This window comes from Esox lucius, chromosome 19 (genome assembly GCF_011004845.1).
Source record: "Esox lucius isolate fEsoLuc1 chromosome 19, fEsoLuc1.pri, whole genome shotgun sequence".
NCBI lineage: Eukaryota > Metazoa > Chordata > Actinopteri > Esociformes > Esocidae > Esox > Esox lucius.
In genome coordinates, this window is record NC_047587.1 from 46192848 (window position 1) to 46215220 (window position 22373).

The following is a 22373-nucleotide window of genomic DNA, read 5'->3' on the forward strand; positions in this document are numbered from 1 at the left end:
GGTCGATGATCGACTTTGTTGTCGTTTCATCTGACCTGCGGCCACATGTCTTGGACACTCGGGTGAAGAGAGGGGCGGAGCTGTCAACTGATCACCACCTGGTTGTGAGTTGGATCCGATGGCGGGGGAGGAAGCTGGACAGACTCGGCAGGCCCAAGCGTACTGTAAGGGTCTGCTGGGAACGTCTGGCCGAGTCTCCTGTCAGAGAGATCTTTAACTCCCACCTCCGGCAGAGCTTTGACTGGATCCCGAGGGAGGCTGGAGATATTGAGTCCGAGTGGACCATGTTCTCCACCGCCATTGTCGAAGCGGCCGCTCGGAGCTGTGGCCGTAAGGTCTCCGGTGCCTGTTGAGGCGGCAATCCCCGAACCCGGTGGTGGACACCGGAAGTAAGGGATGCTGTCAAGCTGAAGAAGGAGTCCTATCAGGCCTGGTTGGCTTGTGGGACTCCAGAGGCAGCTGACGGGTACCGACAGGCCAAGCGGACTGCAGCCCGGGTGGTTGTGGAGGCAAAAACTCGGGCCTGGGAGGAGTTCGGTGAGGCCATGGAGAAGGACTATCGGCTGGCCTCGAAGAGATTCTGGCAAACCATCCGGCGCCTCAGGAGAGGGAAACAGTGCCCTACCAACGCAGTTTACAGTAGAGGTGGGCAGCTATTGACGTCAACTGGGGATGTCGTCGGGCGGTGGAAGGAGTACTTCGAGGATCTCCTCAATCCCGCCGTCACGTCTTCCATTGAGGAAGCAGAGGATGAGGGCTCAGAGGTGGACTCGTCCATCACCCGGGCTGAAGTCACAGAGGTGGTTAAGAAACTCCTCGGTGGCAAGGCACCGGGGGTGGATGAGATCCGCCCTGAGTACCTCAAGTCTCTGGATGTTGTGGGGCTGTCTTGGCTGACACGCCTGTGCAACATCGCGTGGCAGTCGGGGACAGTGCCTCTGGGATGGCAGACCGGGGTGGTGGTCCCTCTTTATAAGAAGGGGGACCGGAGGGTGTGTTCCAACTATAGGGGGATCACTCTTCTCAGCCTCCCCGGGAAAGTATATGCCAGGGTTCTGGAGAGGAGAATACGGCCGATAGTAGAACCTCGGATTCAGGAGGAACAGTGTGGTTTTCGTCCAGGCCGTGGAACACTGGACCAGCTCTATACCCTCTACAGGGTGATGGAGGGTTCATGGGAGTTTGCCCAACCAGTCCACATGTGTTTTGTGGATTTGGAGAAGGCATTCGACTGTGTCCCTCGCGGCATCCTGTGGAGAGTGCTTGGGGAATATGGGGTCCTGGGTCCTTTGCTAAGGGCTGTCAGGTCCCTGTACGACCGAAGCAGGAGCCTGGTCCGCATTGCCGGCAGTAAGTCAGACTTGTTCCCTGTGCATGTTGGACTCCGGCAGAGCTGCCCTTTGTCACCAGTTCTGTTCGTAATTTTTATGGACAGAATTTCTAGGCGCAGCCAGGGGCCGGAGGGTGTCAGATTTGGGGACCACACGATTTCGTCTCTGCTCTTTGCGGATGATGTTGTCGTGTTGGCACCTTCAAGCCAGGACATTCAGCATGCACTTGGACGGTTTGCAGCCGAGTGTGAAGCGGTGGGGATGAAAATCAGTACCTCCAAATCCGAGGCCATGGTCCTCAGTCGGAAAAGGGTGGCTTGCCCACTTCAGGTTGGTGGAGAGTGCCTGCCTCAAGTGGAGGAGTTTAAGTATCTAGGGGTCCTGTTCACGAGTGAGGGAAGGATGGAACGGGAGATTGACAGACGGATCGGTGCAGCTTCTGCAGTAATGCGGTCGATGTATCGGTCTGTCGTGGTGAAGAAAGAGCTGAGCCGCAAGGCGAAGCTCTCGATTTACCGGTCAATCTACGTTCCCACTCTCACCTATGGTCATGAGCTTTGGGTCATGACCGAAAGGACAAGATCCCGGATACAGGCGGCCGAAATGAGCTTTCTCCGCAGGGTGGCTGGGCGATCCCTTAGAGATAGGGTGAGAAGCTCAGTCACCTGGGAGGAGCTCAGAGTAGAGCCGCTGCTCCTCCACATCGAGAGGGGTCAGCTGAGGTTGCTTGGGCATCTGTTTCGGATGCCTCCGGAACGCCTTCCTGGGAAGGTGTTCCGGTCCCGTCCCACCGGGAAGAGACCCCGGGGAAGACCTAGGACACGCTGCAGGGACTATGTCTCCCGGCTGGCCTGGGAACGCCTCGGTGTCCCCCCGGAAGAGCTGGAGGAAGTGTCTGGGGAGAGGGAAGTCTGGGCATCCCTGCTTAGACTGCTGCCCCCGCGACCCGGCCCCGGATAAGCGGAAGATGATGCTATGCTATGATGCTATATTTCAAATCATGTTTTCTGCTAGAAAATAATTCATTGTGAGGATTTATTTGGTGTGGAACAAAAGTTTATAGCTACAACATATTCAAAAATATTTTAAGGGTAACCATAACATTTATTTCACTTACACATTGTTGTTTAGGCCTATCTCTATATGCACTTATTACATGAGATTGTAAACACGTTACTTTTATGCCATCTATATGCATTTGCAAGGCTGGTTTCAAAGGTGGTTTGGTCCCTAACCTGAGTGTACAAACGTGCGCAAACACACCCACACCATTTATTTTAAGTCTCGCTTGGTCAAATGTCCTTTTGGTGCTAAGTGTCATTGGCGTTGGATATACTTGTAAGATGCGCCATCTACCGATCATTGTGTAATCAGCAATGCTCTCCCATTCAAAACACGCATGGGTCAAAATGACCCCTGATGGCACTTCTAGTTGGTGTCAATTGCTCTGCGCTTCTAGTGTTCACTGCAGACAGCAGTTACCCCATAATCTCACACATTACCCCCCCTTCTTTTTCAACCCCTCCATTATTCCCCCCTTCTTTTTCCTACGCCCCATGTTTATTCAGCCACAGCGTTTACCTGTAAAGTGCTTTTATTTAAGTGCTATAAAACCAGCATTTCACAATGAATGTGTAAAAATAAACAGATGTACAATTATTAAAGTAGTGTAAACAATTTCGACAAAAAAATGCTTGTATGTTCCCTCACAGCAATGCAACAAAACATTCTCTTACGTTTACAAACAATTTAACAGGGTAATAAGGTAACAAGCAAATATGTTACATATATTAATTCAAATAAAATAAATATTGGGACACATTACTAAAAACAGCAATGTAATTAAATATTAGATTGTTCTCAAAATTACACTGGCAGCCAAATGATTGTAATAATGTACAGATGTTGCTGTTTCAGAAGGAAATTGGTACTTTTATTTACCAAAGTGGCATTCAACAAAACATAGTATAGTCAAGACATTACTGATGTAAAAAACATCACTTTGAAAAATACTTCAGACAGGACCCATATCCAGCAGCCATTACTCCATTACTCCAATACCTTATCCATGAGTAATCGTGCTAAACTGCTAATTTGGTACTGGAAAATCACATCGCATTATATCAAACACAGCTGAAAGCTATTTGGTTTGTTAAATTAAGCATAACATTGTCTTTGTGTTTGTTTTTGAGTGGCCAAAGCGTGCAATAGACTATCTTAAGATTGATATTAGGTCAAAAATGGCAAAAAAGAAACAGCTTTCTGTAGACACTTGTCAGTCAACCAATGTTTTGAAGAATGAAGGCTATACAATGTTTGAAATAGCCCACAAACTGAAGATTTAATTGAAAGGTGTCAGTGGTGTAGTGCAGGGTATATGGGGGTACATGTACATGTACATGTGTACCCACTTCTCCATTGCTTCCGCCTGTCGTTGCATTGTTACTGTGTTGCTAGGGAGAAAGATTGTAGTAATATGGGTCATGGCGCATAAAGGAATGAGAACTGTGACCAACTATTTTCTGTTGAACCTGGCATTTGCCGAAAGCAAACCTTGCAACTTCCATTCATACCAATTTTCCAAACAGCAAAATCTGTACATTATTTTGACCGGCAATGTATTTAAAACTATTTAACAGGGTAGCCAGAAAATATGTTACCTATATTAATACAAATGAAAAAGTATTAGGACAAATTCATTTCTTTTTTATTGTGACTAAAGATGCAAACAGTCAAGTTCTAAGTGAAAATTCTTACTTGCAAGTTCCCGCACGGCAAAGTAACAATAGAAAATAAATAGTAATAGTGAATAAAATCTTTACACAATACTAACCTCACAGCATTGCAACAAAAGAAAGGCTAAAAACAAATAACAAAACATAATGGACTAAGTAATGGACTAGAAAATAACTACACCCTAATATCAATCAATCAATCACATTTATTTATAAATCCCTTTTTACAACAGCAGTTGTCACAAATTGCTTTTACAGAGACACCCGGCCTTAAACCCCAAGGCGCAAACAACAGTAGTGTTGAATTTCAGTGGCTAGGAAAAACTCCCTAAGAAGGCCGAATTTTAGGAAGAAACCTAGAGAGGACCCAGACTCAGAGGGGTGACCAGTCCTCTTCTGGCTGTGCCGGGTGAGATAATAAGAGCCCAATTGGAATAATTAATACATTTATCTGGGATATATCCAGAGTCTATTTAGAAGTATGACCAGATGGACAAGGACAGGGACAGCAACGGGCCCCCCAAACCAGGTACTCCGAAGGTGTGGACCAGGACCTCATGTCCTCCTAAAGTTTAAAACGGGAGAAGACTGGGAAAATTCAGAAAATGCATTCATTTTATCAACAACGATTTATAGTGGAGAAGGAGAACTATGTGGGGAATGAGAACTGACCCAATCCTCCAGCACAATAGTATAGCAGCGTAAGACCTAGGAACTGAGACTGGGGGGTCTGGCGACACTGTGGCCCTGGACAAGGCCCAACAGGCAGGAAATCAATCCACACACATTGCCAGGCATCAACCAAAGGGACACCCACCAACCGCAACCACCCGAATGAGGGCCGAGTATTGCCAGCAGAGTACAGCCCAATTGCACAAGTGCGTAACAGAGAGACAACAACAAGCCAGTGACTCTTCCCCCGAAAGGCATTGGAGGGAGGGCATCCCAGTGGCAATGAGAGCCCACCTGGCAAGACAGCAAGGGTGGACAGTATCAAGCCTACTGGTCACCTTCATGCCCCCGGGCCAGACTACACCTAATTATAAACCGTGCTGTAGAGATTAGTTTTTAGTAGACACTTGAAAGTTTGCACTGAGTTTGGATTTCTAATCTTAATTGGCAGATCATTCCACAGGAGTAGAGCTCTATGAGAAAAGGCCCAGCCTCCGGCTATTTGTTTAGAAATTCTAGGTACAATTAAAAGGCCTGCATCTTGCGAACGTAGGTTACGTGTAGGTATGTATGGCTGGATCATTTCAGCAAGGTAAGTAGGAGCAAGTCCATGTATTATTTATAGGAGTAAAACCTTAAAATCAGCCCTAACCCTAACAGGCAGCCAGTGTAAGGACGCTAGGACAGGAGTAATATGTTAGTTAAAAAGCAGCCGTGTGCAGCACTAATTTAAGTTTATTTATTGATTTGTCAGGGTAACCGGAAAGAAGAGCATTGCAGTAATCTAGTCTAGAAGTAACGAAAGCATGGATACATTTTTCTGCATCAGTTTTTGATAGAAAGTTTCAGGTTTTTGCAATGTTTCGAAGATGAAAATAAGCAACTCTTGAGACATATTTTATATGTTCATCAAAGGAGAGGTCAGGATCAAGGGTAACACCAAGATTTTTTACAGTTTTTGGGATACGACCATGCAGCCGTCGAGGTTCACAGTGAGATCTGCGAACAACGCTCTTTGTTTCTTGGGTCCTAAAATGAGCATTTCTGTTTTTCTTGAGTTTAAGAGCAAGACATTCTCTGTTATCCACTTCCTAATATCTGAAACGCATGCTTCCAAAGTAGCTAATTTTTTAACTGTGTGTCATCAGCATAACAGTGAAAATGTACATTGTGATTTCGGATTACATCGCCCAGAGGGAGCATATACAGTGAGAACAATAATGGGCCCAGAACCGAGCCTTGAGGAACACCAAAGCATACCTTTGACTTGTCAGAGGATCTGCCATCTACACTAACATCTTTCAGATAAATGAGATTTAAACCAGGCTAGAACATGTCCACGTAGCCCAATATGGGTTTCCAGTCTCTCTAAGAGAAGGGAGTGATAAGCAGTGTCAAAAGCAGCACTAAGATCAAGAAGTAGCAGGACGGATGCGGAACCTTTGTCTGAGGCCATTAGAAGGTAATTTGTTACCTTCACGAGTGCAGTCTCAGTACTATGATGGGATCTGAAACTGGACTGGAGCATTTCATAAATGTTATTTGTCTTCAGGAAGGCATTAAGTTGTTGGGAAACACGATATTCGATATTGCCCTATAATTGTTTAATATGTCAGGATCCAGATTCTATTTTTTTAGAGGTTTAATTTCCGCAATTTTTTGTGAGTTTGGTACATATCCGGAGGAAAGGGAGCAATTTATTATGTTCAGCATTGGCTAAACTAGCACAGGAAATTGCTCCTTAAGTAATTTTGTTGGAATCGGCTCTAGCTGACAGTTTGTGGGGAGTAGTTGGCTCTCCTTTGTTCCGCAGCTAATTTGATCAGGTACTCAATCTCTGCAGAGTGGCAGCTCTGAGAGGAAACCAAAAATCCACCGGGGTCAGTCTCCATATCAGACATCATGTCACAGTTAAATTTTAGACTAATCTGATTTACCACTCATCCAAGCACACCAGTGTTGCGTGGACTGTTATTCCTGATATATGAAAGACAAAACATTCCTTTTTCAGTACAGTATTGGAGCCATCTATCGCTGATGAAGGACATTTTCAACCAATGCAGTAAAGCAATAAATGTGATTTTTATTTTTGTGTCTATAAATATGTTTATAGATAAATGGTAATGAACAAGTTGTTAACCAAGTTAAACTCAGTAAGAAGGGGTTAGCCATTTATATAACTAGGTGAGTTTTTATTGTATAGTCAAATTATTCCTCACCCAATGCCCACAATCCAGACATCCCACCTCAAATTATTTTGTTTAATTCATTTGCATGATAAATGTTTTATTTCACGCAGCCACCAAGTTATAGTAAGCCTTAACTAAAGCTGTATATAGTTATATTGCGACTATTTCTGGCATGGAAAAGTTCATCTTCAGTCTCATTAGCAATTACTCAATTCTTATGATTATTCTGTGATGGAAATTCCAATGTATCGACACTCGGAGTAAGGGACACAGAGACAAAAATATCTTTGTACATTATAACCGTTTTCTTAACTATTATGCACAGAGACTATTATGAGAGACACGTCAACCGCTTACACACACATAATCGTCTGAGGTGTCTCTAACTCCATACATGAACAATCCGTATTTATTACATAGAAAAAGGGGTGTGGTAAGATGCTGCCATCGGTCTTGTCACAAGAGTTTACCCAAAGGGCGGGCTGTCCCCCCACCTTATCCTTCTCAACTCCTGAGGAGACACAATGTCTGGATAGTCAACAGAGACACTAAAGGGTTATACAGATTTACGAGTACCCCTTTAATCCACCCGTGCCGGTCAAGGATGTCTCCTATTCAAACACCAGACCCCTCTCGGTATCTTTAACTAGTAACTCATTCATACATGTATAGGACGACAAAGAATACATCCTTCTTCTAGGCAGAAATACCTAATAATCCTCTGATATTATACAGACATGTGTGTCCCAATCAAAGTACAGATTTACATATCAGCCAATAGAAAGACAGACTTTTCTCAAATGCACCTTAGTTCAAAATTTCCATAACAATTCCTAGGAAGTTAGTAGATACTAGTAAGCCTATTACTGGCTAATAAGCTGTAAAACGGCCAAAAGCAATACAGTTCATAGACGCTATGGTGGAGGTAAACTTAATAAGTAATGTTAATGAGTTTAACAGAATCCTCAATGAAGTCTAGCGACTGCTAAAACGTGTAATGCCGGGGCGTAATGGTTAAAGACAGTGCCTAGACATGTGGACATGTGGAAGAGCAACGAAATGTATTAATCATTTCTGGTAGATTCCACTATTCTCTCGTCTTTTCAATTGATGAAAAAGTTTGTTATTGTCACCTTTATTGATAGTTCTTGTATAAATATAATTCACAAATGAAAGATAAAAGTATTTTGTTTTGCCATAAAAGAAGAAAATACATTGTTATGCCATGAAATGAAATAGCTTTGGCAGACTCGCTAGCAATTGTTCAATTCTTATGACTATTCGAGTTAGTAGATACCGGTAAAGCTTATTACTGGCTAATACGCTGTTGAAACTGCCAGTGGCAAACGCCATACATAGACACTATTTGTGGTGGAGGTAAACTTAGTAAAAAACGTTAGTCAGTTTAACTGTATTGATGTCATTCACAACTGGCCAATTAACTATTAAAACAGCTGGTGGCAAAAGAGGATTTGTTCAGGATAGAGACAAGAGGCTAGACTGACACCTGACAGATGTACAGCTTTGTGGTCCAACGACACAGCCTTTCACGTGGGTGACCCAGGTTTGAATCTCGAGATGGCTACTCTTTCTATTGTGGGCCGGCTGAACTAGGCTTGCCTGGTTTCTTGTTTTTTAAGTAATATAAATTCAGATTCACCTTTCATAAGGCTATATACTTTTCATCCTTGCCACCAGTACTGTGTAGGTCCCTGACCGCACGCTATGAAAATTGGGTAAATCGTGTCAATTAGAATATAATAAAAATTCTAATAAAATTACTTAACGCAGAAATCTAACATAGCTACTGTAGTTAAACGTTCAACTTACAGATAATATTTCATCTTGCTTGACGAAGACCAGGTCGAACAAGCTAGAATAAATACAGTCAATATTATGGTTAATTTGCTTGGTATTTATGTATAGAAATATATCTATATTATGTTTTACTAGGGTTATTTATCCTGCTACAATGCACATAATATTGCGTACTTTATTTAACTGTACCACGCAAGCTAGGTAGCTGTAACACAAAACTCGCTACAGGACATACTGCTAGCTGTAATGTAATTATTTAGTCAACTCTTACATTGATTTGGAGGAACAAAATAACTTGAACTTCCTTGAACTGTTGTTGTGTTTTCAGTAACCATTTCCTTGGCTTTGTGAGTTGAGTAGAAATTGCTGGAATGAATTCTCAACGCTGTACTGAAATATTACATTTTGATAAAAATAAACCAACTGTATAAGAAGTGTGCAATCATGAAGTGAAATGTTGTTCTTGTTAAAAATTGGGATGGTATTGATTTCCAATCCTCTTAATATCATTGGTCATTGAAAATCATTATGCCCTCACTCCTGGTTTTCTTCGCCAGATTGGGTTATTTTGTTTTCCATCAATACAGTAATATTAAAAAACAAACAAAAACATGTGTGATATCCGCTCAGTTATTAATCTTAAATGTAATTTGCTCCAAAGGACTTGAGTCAGTCAAAATATTTATTACTGCAATAAATCTCATGTCATGGTGTAAATTGGTTCTAAAAAACATCCAAATCAATATCATTTCAAGACCCCTGTACAGGTTTGGTACAAAGTGTTGGAATCTGGATCAGAGGTCCAGTTTATTCCAGTTCAGAGGATTATAAAGGGCTGTGCATACTGCCGTTATGAAGTGCAGTTTGCTAGAAATACAGACTGTCACAGTGGTAGTACCGGTATCAAGTCGGGCTGCTTTTTAGGCACAAGGTTTTTTATTGTGGTATGATCATTTGTTATTGAATTTGCAATATTATGTCAAACTTCTTGTGAATGTGAATGCTCAACCAGTCTTTTTATAAAAAGCCTTTATTCAATGACTTCTTAGTTTTTTTATTTATCCTTTGTTTTCATTGTATTGCCTGTTTGTTCTTGATTTTTATTGTTTACAAATGTGTGGCTATTAACCATTCACTTCAAATACAAGTTTAATAGAATTTTTATGAGGGGATATATATGACAGTCACTGAGAAGTCATACACTCATCTAAAGGATTATTAAGAACACCTGTTAAATTTCTCATTAATGCAATTATCTAATCAACCAATCACATGGCAGTTGATTCAATGCATTTAGGGGTGTGAACCTGGTCAAGACAATCTCCTGAACTCCAAACTGAATGTCAGAATGGGAAAGAAAGGTGATTTAAGCAATTTTGAGCGTGGCATGGTTGTTGGTGCCAGACGAGCCGGTCTGAGTATTTCACAATCTGCTCAGTTACTGGGATTTTCAAGCACAACCATTTCTAGGGTTTACAAAGAATGGTGTGAAAAGGGAAAAACATCCCGTATGCGGCAGTCCTGTGGGCGAAAATGCCTTGTTGATGCTAGAGGTCATAGGAGAATGGGCCGACTGATTCAACATGCACAACCTTGAGGCGGATGGGCTACAATAGCAGAAGTCCCCACCTCCACTACAAATAGGGGGCTACAATAGCAGAAGTCCCCACCTCCACTACAAATAGGAAAAAGAGGCCACAATTTGCAAATTTTGTAAATGCTTCAGGAACAATAGCTGCTCTTGAATGCAACCAATAGCCTAAGCTCTAGGGTCAAGGTCAAAGTCGAAATTCGCACTGTAGAATGAACTTGCCCAATGATGAAGATATTAAATAAAGGTTATGCAGAGACCGAGCTTGTGCCAAATGTTTTCTACATTTAACATTATGGTACTTGGGAATTTATACAAAACATTTTGTAGCCAAATGGAAATTAGGTTGTTTTCAGTGTTTCAGATAGGACAGAATAAAGGAAAATTATGATGACATAGTACACTAGCTTATTATCGGGCTCAGCCTAGTGGCATTAAGATTTCTCATATAACTTTTCTGATAATATTACAACACAACCAATCATTTTATTTGCATCTCAATGCCAAACACTTCCTCAGTACAGTACCCGCACATTTTTCATCACTTGAATAGTTCCAGCATTGAGACAGCGCACCACTGAGAATCCACAAATTGATGAATGGAAAGTGATGACAAAAGTCTAAATACAATGTAGTTAGACTATCATTAAGCCATTAATACATGAGACCTTATTGCATAAACACTATCACTTTCCTCCACTAAGGCAACAATGTGGTGTTCTTGTTGAGCCACAAGGCAATTTGGAGGCACAACCTACTTCCTGTGTATATTACCAAATGTTCTTGCGAGAATATTAATCACTGGTGTGATTACTTGTAGTTTTCTTGGCCTTTCCAAATGTTGGTTATTTTATTTCTCTTTCCCTGAATCCTCCAGGTATTTGGTGTTAGAGCACGTCTCAGGTGGGGAGCTCTTTGACTACCTGGTAAAGAAGGGACGGTTAACACCCAAGGAGGCCAGGAAGTTCTTCCGACAGATCATATCAGCACTGGACTTCTGCCACAGTCACTCCATATGGTAAGTGCCTTGTGTATCCGTATTACATTTACACTTCGCTATGGAAGCAAACACGTTATAATTAGTTTACTTCACATCATCATAGAAGACTCTAGCCAACTGGAATTCTAAGAATCTGTCCAGTGGGCCATTATACCTACCCATGCTAGCGTCAGCCAGTCCTTTTCATTATGTGAAGAACTATAGAATCCAGAGATTTAATTTGTGATATAATAATAATAATAATAATAATAAAAATGTATTTATAAAGCGCTTTTTACAACAGCAGTTGTCACAAAGTGCTTTACAGAGACACCCGGCCTTAAACCCCAAGGAGCAAACAACAGCAGTGTTGAATTTCAGTGGCTAGGAAAAACTCCCTAAGAAGGTCGAATTTTAGGAGGAAACCTAGAGAGGACCCAGGCTCAGAGGGGTGACCAGTCCTCTTCTGGCTGTGCCGGGTGAGATATTAAGTGTCCAATTGGAATAATAAATAAATTTCTCTTGGCTAAATCCAGAGTATATTCGATTTTAGACTAGGTCAGAAGTATGACCAGGTGGACAAGGACAGGAACAGCAACGGTCCCCCCAAACCAGGTAATCCGCCGGTGTGGACCAGGACCTCATCTCCTTCTAAAATTTAAAATTGGAGGAAACTGAGAAAAGTTAGTAGTACATCCCTCATGTCCCCCAGCACAATAATATAGCAGCGTAACACCTTGGAAACTGAGACGGGGGGGTCCGGTGACACTGTGGCCCTACCCGGGGGAGGCCCCGGACAGGGCCCAACAGGCAGGAAATCAATCCAACCACATTGCCAGGCATCAACCAAAGGGACACCCACCAACCGCAACCCCCCTGAATGAGGGCCGAGTATTGCTAGCAGCGTACAGCCCAACTGCACAAGTGCGCAATAGAGAGTCAACAACAAGCCAGTGACTCTTCCCCCGAAGGGCATTGGAGGGAGGGCATCCCAGTGGCGACGAGAGCCCACCTGGCAAGACGGCAAGGGTGGACAGTATCAAGCCTACTGGTCACCTTCACGCCCCCGGGCCAGACTACACCTAATTATAAACCGTGCTGTAGAGATGAGTTTTTAGTAGACACTTGAAAGTTTGCACTGAGTTTGCATTTCTAACCTTAATTGGCAGATCATTCCACAGGAGTGGAGCTCTATGAGAAAAGGCCCTGCCGCCAACTGTTTGTTTAGAAATTCTAGGTACAATTAAAAGGCCTGCATCTTGCGATCTAAGGTTACGTGTAGGTATGTATGGCTGGATCATTTCAGCAAGGTAAGTAGGAGCAAGTCCATGTATTGATTTATAGGTTAAGAGTAAAACCTTAAAATCAGCCCTAACCCTAACAGGCAGCCAATGTAAGGATGCCAGGACAGGAGTAATGTGTTCAAATTTTTTTGTTCTAGTTAGGATTCTAGCAGCTGTGTGCAGCACTAATTGAAGTTTATTTATTAATTTGTCTGGATAACCAGAGAGAAGAGCATTGCAGTAATCTAATCTAGAAGTAACGAAAGCATGAATAAATTTTTCTGCATCAGTTTTTGATAGAAAGTTTCTAATTTTTGCGATGTTTCGAAGATGAAAATAAGCAACTCTTGAGACATATTTTATATGTTCTTCAAAAGAGAGGTCAGGGTCAAGGGTAACGCCAAGGTTTTTTACAGTTTTTTGGGATACGACCATGCAGCCGTCGAGGTTCACAGTGAGATCTGCTAACAACGCTCTTTGTTTTTTGGGTCCTAAAAGGAGCATTTCTGTTTTATTTGAGTTTAAGAGCAAGAAATTCTCTGTCATCTGTTGTGGAAATTTCTTAATACAGTGTATTTTTTACTGATTAAAGGACTAAGTCCCTCTGTTTAGATAGATAGATGAATGTGAGGGTTCTGGCATTTGCTTAGGGGGCATCATTGACTGGTGTCAGCTGATGAAAGGGTTACTCTTTATCTCCTTATCTGTTTGAACTCACCAGGGCATCTATTGTCTGTCCAGATACTGTAAGAACTCTTTAAGTTGAAGAAGGTATTTATGGCGGGAAGGAGAGCTGTCCTTGGTGTGAACCTTTGGGTAAACGCTACAGTAAACATTCTGGCAGGAGGGATAAGGTGGGGGAAGATAGCATTTGACGTGTGTTATAGAACAGAGGGAATGTGTCCTGATTGATCTGGAATGTCCAGGATTTGTCACACCCCTCTCCTGTCTTTAAATACTGTCGATTGCCTGTTTTCATTTAGAAACTATTCACCGTTACTTTGTAACCTGTATACTTTCTCCTTGCAAGTTTCATTAAAACCGTTTATTGCGCAATCGATTTCTCCTGTCTTACCTACCATTTTCGTACAACTATTTGGATTTTAGAAATTGCCATCACACATCCACTTCCTAATATCTGAAACGCATGCTTCCAAAATAGCTAATTTAGGGGCTTCTCCATGCTTCATTGAAATATATAACTGTGTGTCATCAGCATAACAGTGAAAGTTAATATTGTGATTTCGGATTACATCACCCAGAGGGAGCATGTATAGTGAGAAAAGTAATGGGCCCAGAACCGAGCCTTGAGGAACTCCAAAGCATACCTTTGACTTGTCAGAGGATATGCCATCCACACTAACGAACTGATATCTTTCAGATAAATAAGATTTAAACCAGGCTAGAACATGTCCACGTAGCCCAATATTGGTTTCCAGTCTCTCTAAGAGAAGGGAGTGATCAATAGTGTCAAAAGCAGCACTAAGATCAAGAAGCAACAGGACGGATGCGGAACCTTTGTCTGAGGCCATTAGAAGGTCATTTGTTACCTTCACGAGTGCAGTCTCAGTACTATGATGAGATCTAAAACCAGACTGGAATATTTCATAAATGTTTTTTGTCTTTAGGAAGGCATTCAGTTGTTGGGAAACACATTTTTCTAAGCTTTTTGAGAGGAACGGGAGGTTCGATATTGGCCTATAATTGTTTAATATGTCGGGATCTAGATTAGATTTTTTTAGAAGAGGCTTAATTTCCGCAATTTTTAATGAGTTTGGTACGCATCCGGAGGAAAGGGAGCAATTTATTATGTTCAGCATTGGCTGACCTAGCACAGGAAATAACTCCTTAAGTAATTTTGTAGGAATCGGGTCTAGCTGAGAGTTTGTGGGTTTAGAACTCATTACAAATTTTGTAAATGTGTCGAGCGATACAGTATCAAAAAACTCAAGTGTCCCCATAGACACCTGATCAGGGAGGTTCCGGAAATTTTTTGGACAACTGAGATTTTTAGGACCATAACTATTTAAGGATTCAGTTATTTGTTTTCTAATGGTGACGATCTTTTCATCAAAGTAGTTCATGTATTCATTACAACTAAAGTGAAGACCCACTTCACTTGCTAAGCTTTGCTTTTTTGTTAACTTTGAAACTGTATCAAAGAGAAATTTTGGATTGTTTTTGTTCGCCTCAATCAGGTTGGAGAAATAAGCTGATCGAGCAGACGTGAGTGATTTTCGGTATTGTACTGTACTGTCTATCCAGGCTAGTCTAAATACTTCCAACTTGGTGGAGCGCCACTTTCGCTCCAATTTTCTGGAGGCTTGCTTAAGTGCTCTAGTATTGTCGGTGTACCAAGGAGCAAGTTTCTTATTGCGTATTTCTTTAGTTTTTAGTGGTGCAACTATGTCTAATGTATTTCGCAGTATTGAGTTTAGATCCTCGATTTGATCGTTTACAGATTTATTTACTCTGTCATTTATGAGCGAACTAGTAAGAATATCAAGGAATTTATTTGTAATCCGAGAATTTATAGTACGGCTTTTGAAACTCATTGTTTGGGGGGCAAGTGGATTTCTTGTTTTAACGGTAAATGTAATAAGACAGTGATCCGATAATCCAGGATTTTGGGGGTAAATTATTAGATCTACAATATCTATTTCTCGTGACAGGACTAAATCTAAGGTATGATTGTGGCAATGTGTTGGACCTGAGACATGTTGGATGAAACCCATTGAGTCGATTATGGCTTGAAAGGCTTTTTGAAGAGGATCATTGGGGTTTTCCATATGGATATTGAAATCGCCAAAAATTAGAATACTATCTGCCATGACTACAAGGTTAGACAAGAATTCTGGAAACTCATTGAGGAACAGTGTGTATGGCCCGGGGGGCCTATAAATAGTAGCTATGTAAAATAATTTATCGGCCTGGTTAACTTTCATGAGTAAAGCTTCGAAAGAATGAAACTCTGTGATATGTTTGAGAGTAAGTTTATATTTACTGTCATAGATATTAGCGACACTCCCTCCTTTTCTGGACGCACGAGGGATATGATCACTAGTATAGCCAGGAGGAGAGGCCTCATTTAAGGCAGTGAATTCATTAGGCTTTAGCCACGTTTCACATAAACCAATAGCATCTAGTTTATGATCAGAGATTAATTCATTTACCGCAACTGCCTTTGGAGCAAGAGATCTAATATTTAGGAGTCCCATTTTGAGATGCGAAGTGATACAATTATTTTTATTTTTGACCGAGGTGGAGGAAGGCTTTATCTTAATAAGGTTGTTTTTGTTAGCACTACCTTGTTTAACTTTTCTCAGCCTGGAACAAGTCACAGTGACAATAGGTAAAGCTGTACTAACTACTCTGGCTATGCTATTGACAGACTCCACTATGCTAGCAGGCTGGCTAACAGCCTGCAGCCTGACCTGCACCCTATCTCATGTTAAAGCTATAGGAGTAAGACTCCTGTCAATGTTCCTAGACAAAAGAAGAGCACCACTCCAGCTAGGATGGAGTCCGTCGCTCCTCAGCAGATCAGGCCTGGCCCTATTTCTGGGAGAGTCCCAAAAAGAAGGCCAGTTATCTACAAACTCTACCTCCTGCGACGGGCAGAACTCCGTTTTCAGCCAGCGATTGAGCTGCGCAAGTCTGCTGTAGAGCTCGTCACCACCCCTAGCTGGGAGGGGGCCAGAGACAATTACTCGATGCCGACACATCTTTCTAGCTAATTTACACGCTGATGCTATGTTCTGCTTCGTAACCTCTGACTGTTTCATCCTAACATCGTTGGTGCCAACGTGGATAACAATATCTCTGTACTCTCTATACTTGCCAGTTTTAGACTTCGCTAGCACCAACCCCAGATTTGCGGCTACGTCGGTGGCTCTGCCCCCCGGTAAACAATGTACGATCGCCGGCTGATTCTTTAGTCTAATACTGCGTGTGATGGAATCGCCAATGACTAAAGTTTTCAGTTTTTCAAGTCCACCGGTAGAACATGCCTGCCGACCATTCCCCTCCGAAGACGGCTCGGGCCTTGACTCCGACTCCAGTGGGGAAAACCTGTTCAAAGTCTCAGTTGGTTTTAGCAACGATTCAGGTTTAACTGGTCGACGGCATTTCTTCCCAGTGACCAAGAGAAAGTTATTGCCCGGCTGCAGGAGCTGTGCCGGGGGGCTAACAAAACTATCGTTTCTACCTGGTGGCACTGACGCAGATTTTTCTATTTCTACACTAGCATAATCCTTGCCTGGCATTTGCGTCAGAAGCCGAGCCTCTAACTCTGCTATCTTTAACTTAAGACGAACATTCTCCTCCGTGTTGTTGCTACAACAATTACAGTGAAAAGGCATTGTAATGATACTTAGCCTCCGGTGTTCAGGGGTGAGTAGTTCTGTTAATTATGTCCAAAAAGAGTCCCGGTGTAGAAAAGTTGGGTAAGAGGTCAACAGATAAATATTGCGTTGGAAAAACTCTAAAATAGAATTTTGACCAATTAGTTTATATCGAGTAAATTCGAAAAAGTTTGGCAGGTAGCCAGGTAGGTAACAGCAGGCAGAGTACAGCACGTCAACAATCCCACAATGCAGTTCGTCTCCAAAAAACCTGTTCAATCAATCAATCAAATGTATTTATAAAGCCCTTTTTACATCAGTGGTTGTCACAAAGTGCTTTTACCTGGTGGAACTGGATTTGGACCCATTTTAGATTCATTCCAAATAGTCAATGAATTAATGTAACCAAAGAATTTAATATATAAAGAGAGTATTACAATTACAGTACAAGTATCAAAGATAGAAAGTTCTCTGGAGATTGAAGATGCAGACAGGAGGAAAGGTAAATGCAAGAGAGCTTCTTCAAACCCTCACTCTGGTTATTTCCTAAAACTCAAGGAGTGGGGGTTTGTCAACTGTCCTAAGGAAAACATAACCAGTCCTGTAGAATAGACCCCTCAAGGATCATGCTAGCTAGCCATCTATAATAATCTTTGTACAACAGTACACTTTAGTTCCGTTACAAATGTTTTTGCCCACTTTATCTCAGCAAAATTGTAATGGCTGGGGTAAAATTTACATTTGGAGAAGATAGAGGGTTGAAGGGACCACCAGTAGTCCCTGTGGTGTAGTGGGGACATCCCTGTTCTTCAATGTTCTGCCCCTGGTTCGATTCTCCTCTGTGCTGTTCCAAATGTTGTATTTCGGAAATGTATACCCACTTGGTACATTTCACCCTTCACACAACAATATATGTCGCTTCTTTAATACCATGATTCTCATATGTTTAGGAGAAGAATTGTTTTACGTGACCCTTATATACTGTTATTGTTTTCCAAAGACACAAATCAGCCATGGAGTGATTGGAGTCATTGTTTTCGTTATAAGTAGAATGTATAGCTATTAGCTATATAGTCTTTGTGCAAGACTACTCTTTAGTTCCGTTAATAAATGTTATTTTGTCCACGTTATTTCATCACAAATGTAATGGCTGAGGTAAAAGTTGCATTCTGCTGTTTAAATAGTGTAATGATTAATGACAGTCTGCCACATAGAAAACCAGGGATTGAAACCTGCCAACGACAACAATATTCATCCCTTCTAATCGGCTGAACTAGGATTGCCTGGTTCCTTTTCTGGTTTCAAGGTCTTTATGTTTTGATTTCCTCTCTTTCGACTGGACATCCTGACTACTAGCGGCAATGGGCATTTTTAAATAGCAAAACATTTCTCTAGTGACAGCATGCAGTGAGATGCTTCCTGTGCCCTGCTTGGCCCCTGAAACGCTGCTCACAACTTTAATTGGTTTTATTATTATTTTAGGGGACCAAGTACCATAGTTACGGTACCCTATTGTTTTTGTTGGTTTTATTATTATTATTTTTCTCCGGGCCCATTTTCAGAGGCCCATAACTCGGCCATATGTTGCTCAATTTGCATGAAACTTTGCATACTTGTTGCCATGAGAGGCCTAAAGGGCCTCTGCCATTACTATACCTATACACCCCATGGTGGCGCTGTAGCACTTAGTCAAATGTTGAAGGTTTGAGCATGCATATCTCATGACCCGTATGTCGTAGAGTCATGCAGACAAGTTCCATACATGCCCCTTCTCATGTTGACCAAATAAGTCTCTGGGGTCTTTCAAATTCGCCCCTTTGGATTTTCCTCCATTTTGAATTTGGTGAAAATCACGTTAACAACATCTCCTCCGAGACCGCTGAACGGATTTGCATGCCGTTTGGTGTGAATGACCTCTGAACCATTATCTTTAAAAGTTATATAAGAAAAGTTGATATCTCAAATAGTATTGCCGAAATCAGTGAATAAAATTAAGCTGGGCGGGTCTATGAATTTAGAAGTCCATTAATCCTAAATGGAACATCAATCAGCTATGAAACGAAACATAGTTAAATAGTAATGTTTTTTGCATCATTAATATCCGACTATACTTTGATCAGTTGAATACCACGTTGGTGAATGAAAGTAATGTCCTTTCAACGCAGCAACATTTGTAAATGATTTCAAAGTTTTGGCCCTCAGTGTATAACTTTTGTCCAGGTAGATTTCAGATCAGTCCCATGGCTAAAATAAAGTTTTCCATAAAATGTATTTCAAATTGACTAACAATATTATTTGTTTTATAGATGCCACGCAAACCTGGATTTATGCAGAGTGTTTTGTGCGTGTCTTTGGGTGTGAAGCCTGTCCTTGTGTGTTCAAGCTCTATAGTTTGAGTGAAATTTGTAATTAAGTTCTGTTTGATTCCCAATTAAGGCAAATGTTATGTCCTAGGGCAAGGCACTCCCCCCTAATTTATTCCAGGAAAATGTACCTGTACTTATTGTAAGTTGATCTGGATAATAGCGTCTACTAAATGACTAAAATATATACTTGTACATATTTTTTATATTAATGCATTTGATTTGTGTGTAAACACACTGTTGTTTTTATTTACAATCTTCAAAGTGGAGTAAAACAAATGGAAATTGTCACGCTGTTAGGTATGGAGACGGAGGCAAATGCAGAAGTCCATAGGGTTTCCCCTTTTTATTAAACAAACGAAGGAATAACGTAAATGAGTGCCGGGCACTACAAAAAGTCCACTGGCGCAGGCACACCAGGCACACCAGGCACACCAGGCACACCAGGCACACCAGGCACACCAGGCACACCAGGCACACCAGGCACACCAGGCACACCAGGCACACCAGGCACACCAGGCACACCAGGCACACCAGGCACACCAGGCACACCAGGCACACCAGGCACACCAGGCACACCAGGCACACCAGGCACACCAGGCACACCAGGCACACCAGGCACACCAGGCACACCAGGCACACCAGGCACACCAGGCACACCAGGCACACCAGGCACACCAGGCACACCAGGCACACCAGGCACACCAGGCACACCAGGCACACCAGGCACACCAGGCACACCAGGCACACCAGGCACACCAGGCACACCAGGCACACCAGGCGTACACGACATATACACACACAATGACCCACAAGGACAAGGAGAAAAGGGCTGAACTAAATACACTGAGAAAACGAGGAAAACAGAAACAGGTGGGGGCTAAAACACAGGTGAACTGAATATAACGTTGAACAGAAACAAGAACAGGAAAGACCATACAAGGACAAGACAAGGAAACACAGAAAACACGAAGCGGAATGGCCCCTTAAGGAAGGGACCATTACACATACAAGGACAAGACAAGGAAACACAGAAGACACGCAGCGGAATGGCCCCTTAAGGAAGGGACCATCACAGAAATTGATTCCTTTATTAGAAACTTGCTAAATTAGCAATACAATGATTTGACATAACTACTCAATTCTGGTAATGGTGTGATTGTTATTAATGTACAGAAGTAACATCTCTAATTATCTACATTATCTAGCTCGACTAGTCTTAATATAATTTTTAACCTTTCAAATGGTAATTTCCATTTTCAATGTGTAGCTTAGAAGAATTAAGCTTTTCACTATATAATTTCTGTGAGTGTGACATTCATCTACTATCTTTTATTACGCTGATGCTGAGAATGTTTTGTAATAATCTAAGCTATTCTGCAATCAAAGTCAATTGACAATGTGTCATTAGGGTTTCAACAGTATGCCAAAATCCTGTTGTTTGTTCCACTTCACTATTATTCTTCTGGCAAAAAACTGTCCTTTTTCCAAATTCCTGTTAGTTAAAACGGTGTAAAGGTACTGGTGCAGTGGACATGCCAATCAGCCTCATGGTGGCGCAAGCCTGTGAAGTTGGACTTTTTTTTATGTCACCACACCCATCCCTGGTGAGCTGGTCTTGGCAGCAAATGACTACTCATATGGCAGCAAATGACCAATCTTGATGTAGTTTGACATTTAGTATCAATGTATGAAGATCTTCAAGTGTTGTATAAACTAGTCCAGTATGTAAAAAAAAACTACATGGGGTCACAATTGATCAGTAGAAAACATCCAACATTGGCTTAATGTTTGTACACATGTGCAGTTTCTTTTACCCTACATACCATATTGCATAATTTTCATGCATACTAAATTTTAAAACCCACTAAATGCTGCTTGCAGCTTTAATTGAAGTTGCAAATGTAAAGACAATTGCTTAGTTACAGTAACATATGTTCCAAGGGTCTTCAAAGTTTCCTTTTATCATTACTTGGTCCCCTTAATCACTGCTTGCAGCTATATTTATTATTCTTTTTCACCGGGCCCATTTTCAGAGGCCCATAACTCGGCCATATGTGGCTCAATTTGCATGAAACGTTGCATACTTGTTGCCATGAGAAGCCCGAAGGGATTACTATACCTATATACCCCATGGTGGCGCTGTAGCACTTAGTCAAATGTTGAAGGTTTGAGTATATATATACCCGGTGGGGTCTTCTGCTGTTGTACCCCATCCGCCTCAAGGTTGTGGTGTTGTGGCTTCACAAATGCTTTGCTGCATACCTCGGTTGTAACGAGTGGTTATTTCAGTCAAAGTTGCTCTTCTATCAGCTTGAATCAGTCGGCCCATTCTCCTCTGACCTCTAGCATCCACAAGGCATTTTCGCCAACAGGACTGCCGCATACTGGATGTTTTTCCCTTTTCACATCATTCTTTGTAAACCCTAGAAATGGTTGTGCGTGAAAATCCCAGTAACTGAGCAGATTGTGAAATAAGAGGAGATGGAGCACGAAGGGTTGAGGTTTTAGGAGAAGAAGCAAGAAGACCTGAGGATGTAGGAGAAGCAAGAACAGTTGAGGATGTTCGAGAAGAAGCAAAAAGAGTTGAGGATGTAAGACGAGGAGAAGAGGGAGGAGTAGAGGGGGAAGAGATCCACATTTGTAATCAGTAATGTAACTTTTAGATTACTTAAACTCAGTAACATAATCTGATTACTTTCATATCAAGAGGCATTGGAAAACAAATAGGAATAGCCTATAAACAACTGAACCCCTTTTTCAGGATCAATCAATGTTAGAGTTTACATAGCTGTCCAAAAACAGAATTTGCATTTTACCATATAGGTTGTGTAGGCTACAGTGTCTTTGAAAATGGATTTCTAAACCATTGCTTTTTACTTCAATATGATTCGGCTACATCTCTACATTACACGCTAAATGTCTGTCAGATATTTAGTAATTACAAATTAATCCAATAAACCTTGATATTCCAGAATCTGACTTTTTATCTGTACATAAACCATTGTTGAAAAATAAACCCTGCAAGCAACACGCCAGTGGCCCACCGGTGGCCCACTAGCTTTCTGC

At 41.7% G+C, this 22373-nt stretch overlaps 1 protein-coding gene across 5 annotated transcripts in view; it reads left to right on the plus strand.

Annotated features, from left to right (window-relative positions):
• Positions 1-22373, plus strand: part of LOC105008069 (serine/threonine-protein kinase BRSK2) — an 864007-nt gene that overhangs the window by 536516 nt on the left and 305118 nt on the right. For all 5 annotated transcript variants that reach the window (XM_029115106.2, XM_029115108.2, XM_034288278.1 and 2 more), the window contains exon 4: positions 11214-11354. In XM_029115106.2, the coding sequence (XP_028970939.2) occupies positions 11214-11354 (141 nt within the window). The remainder of the gene's footprint in view (positions 1-11213; positions 11355-22373) is intronic.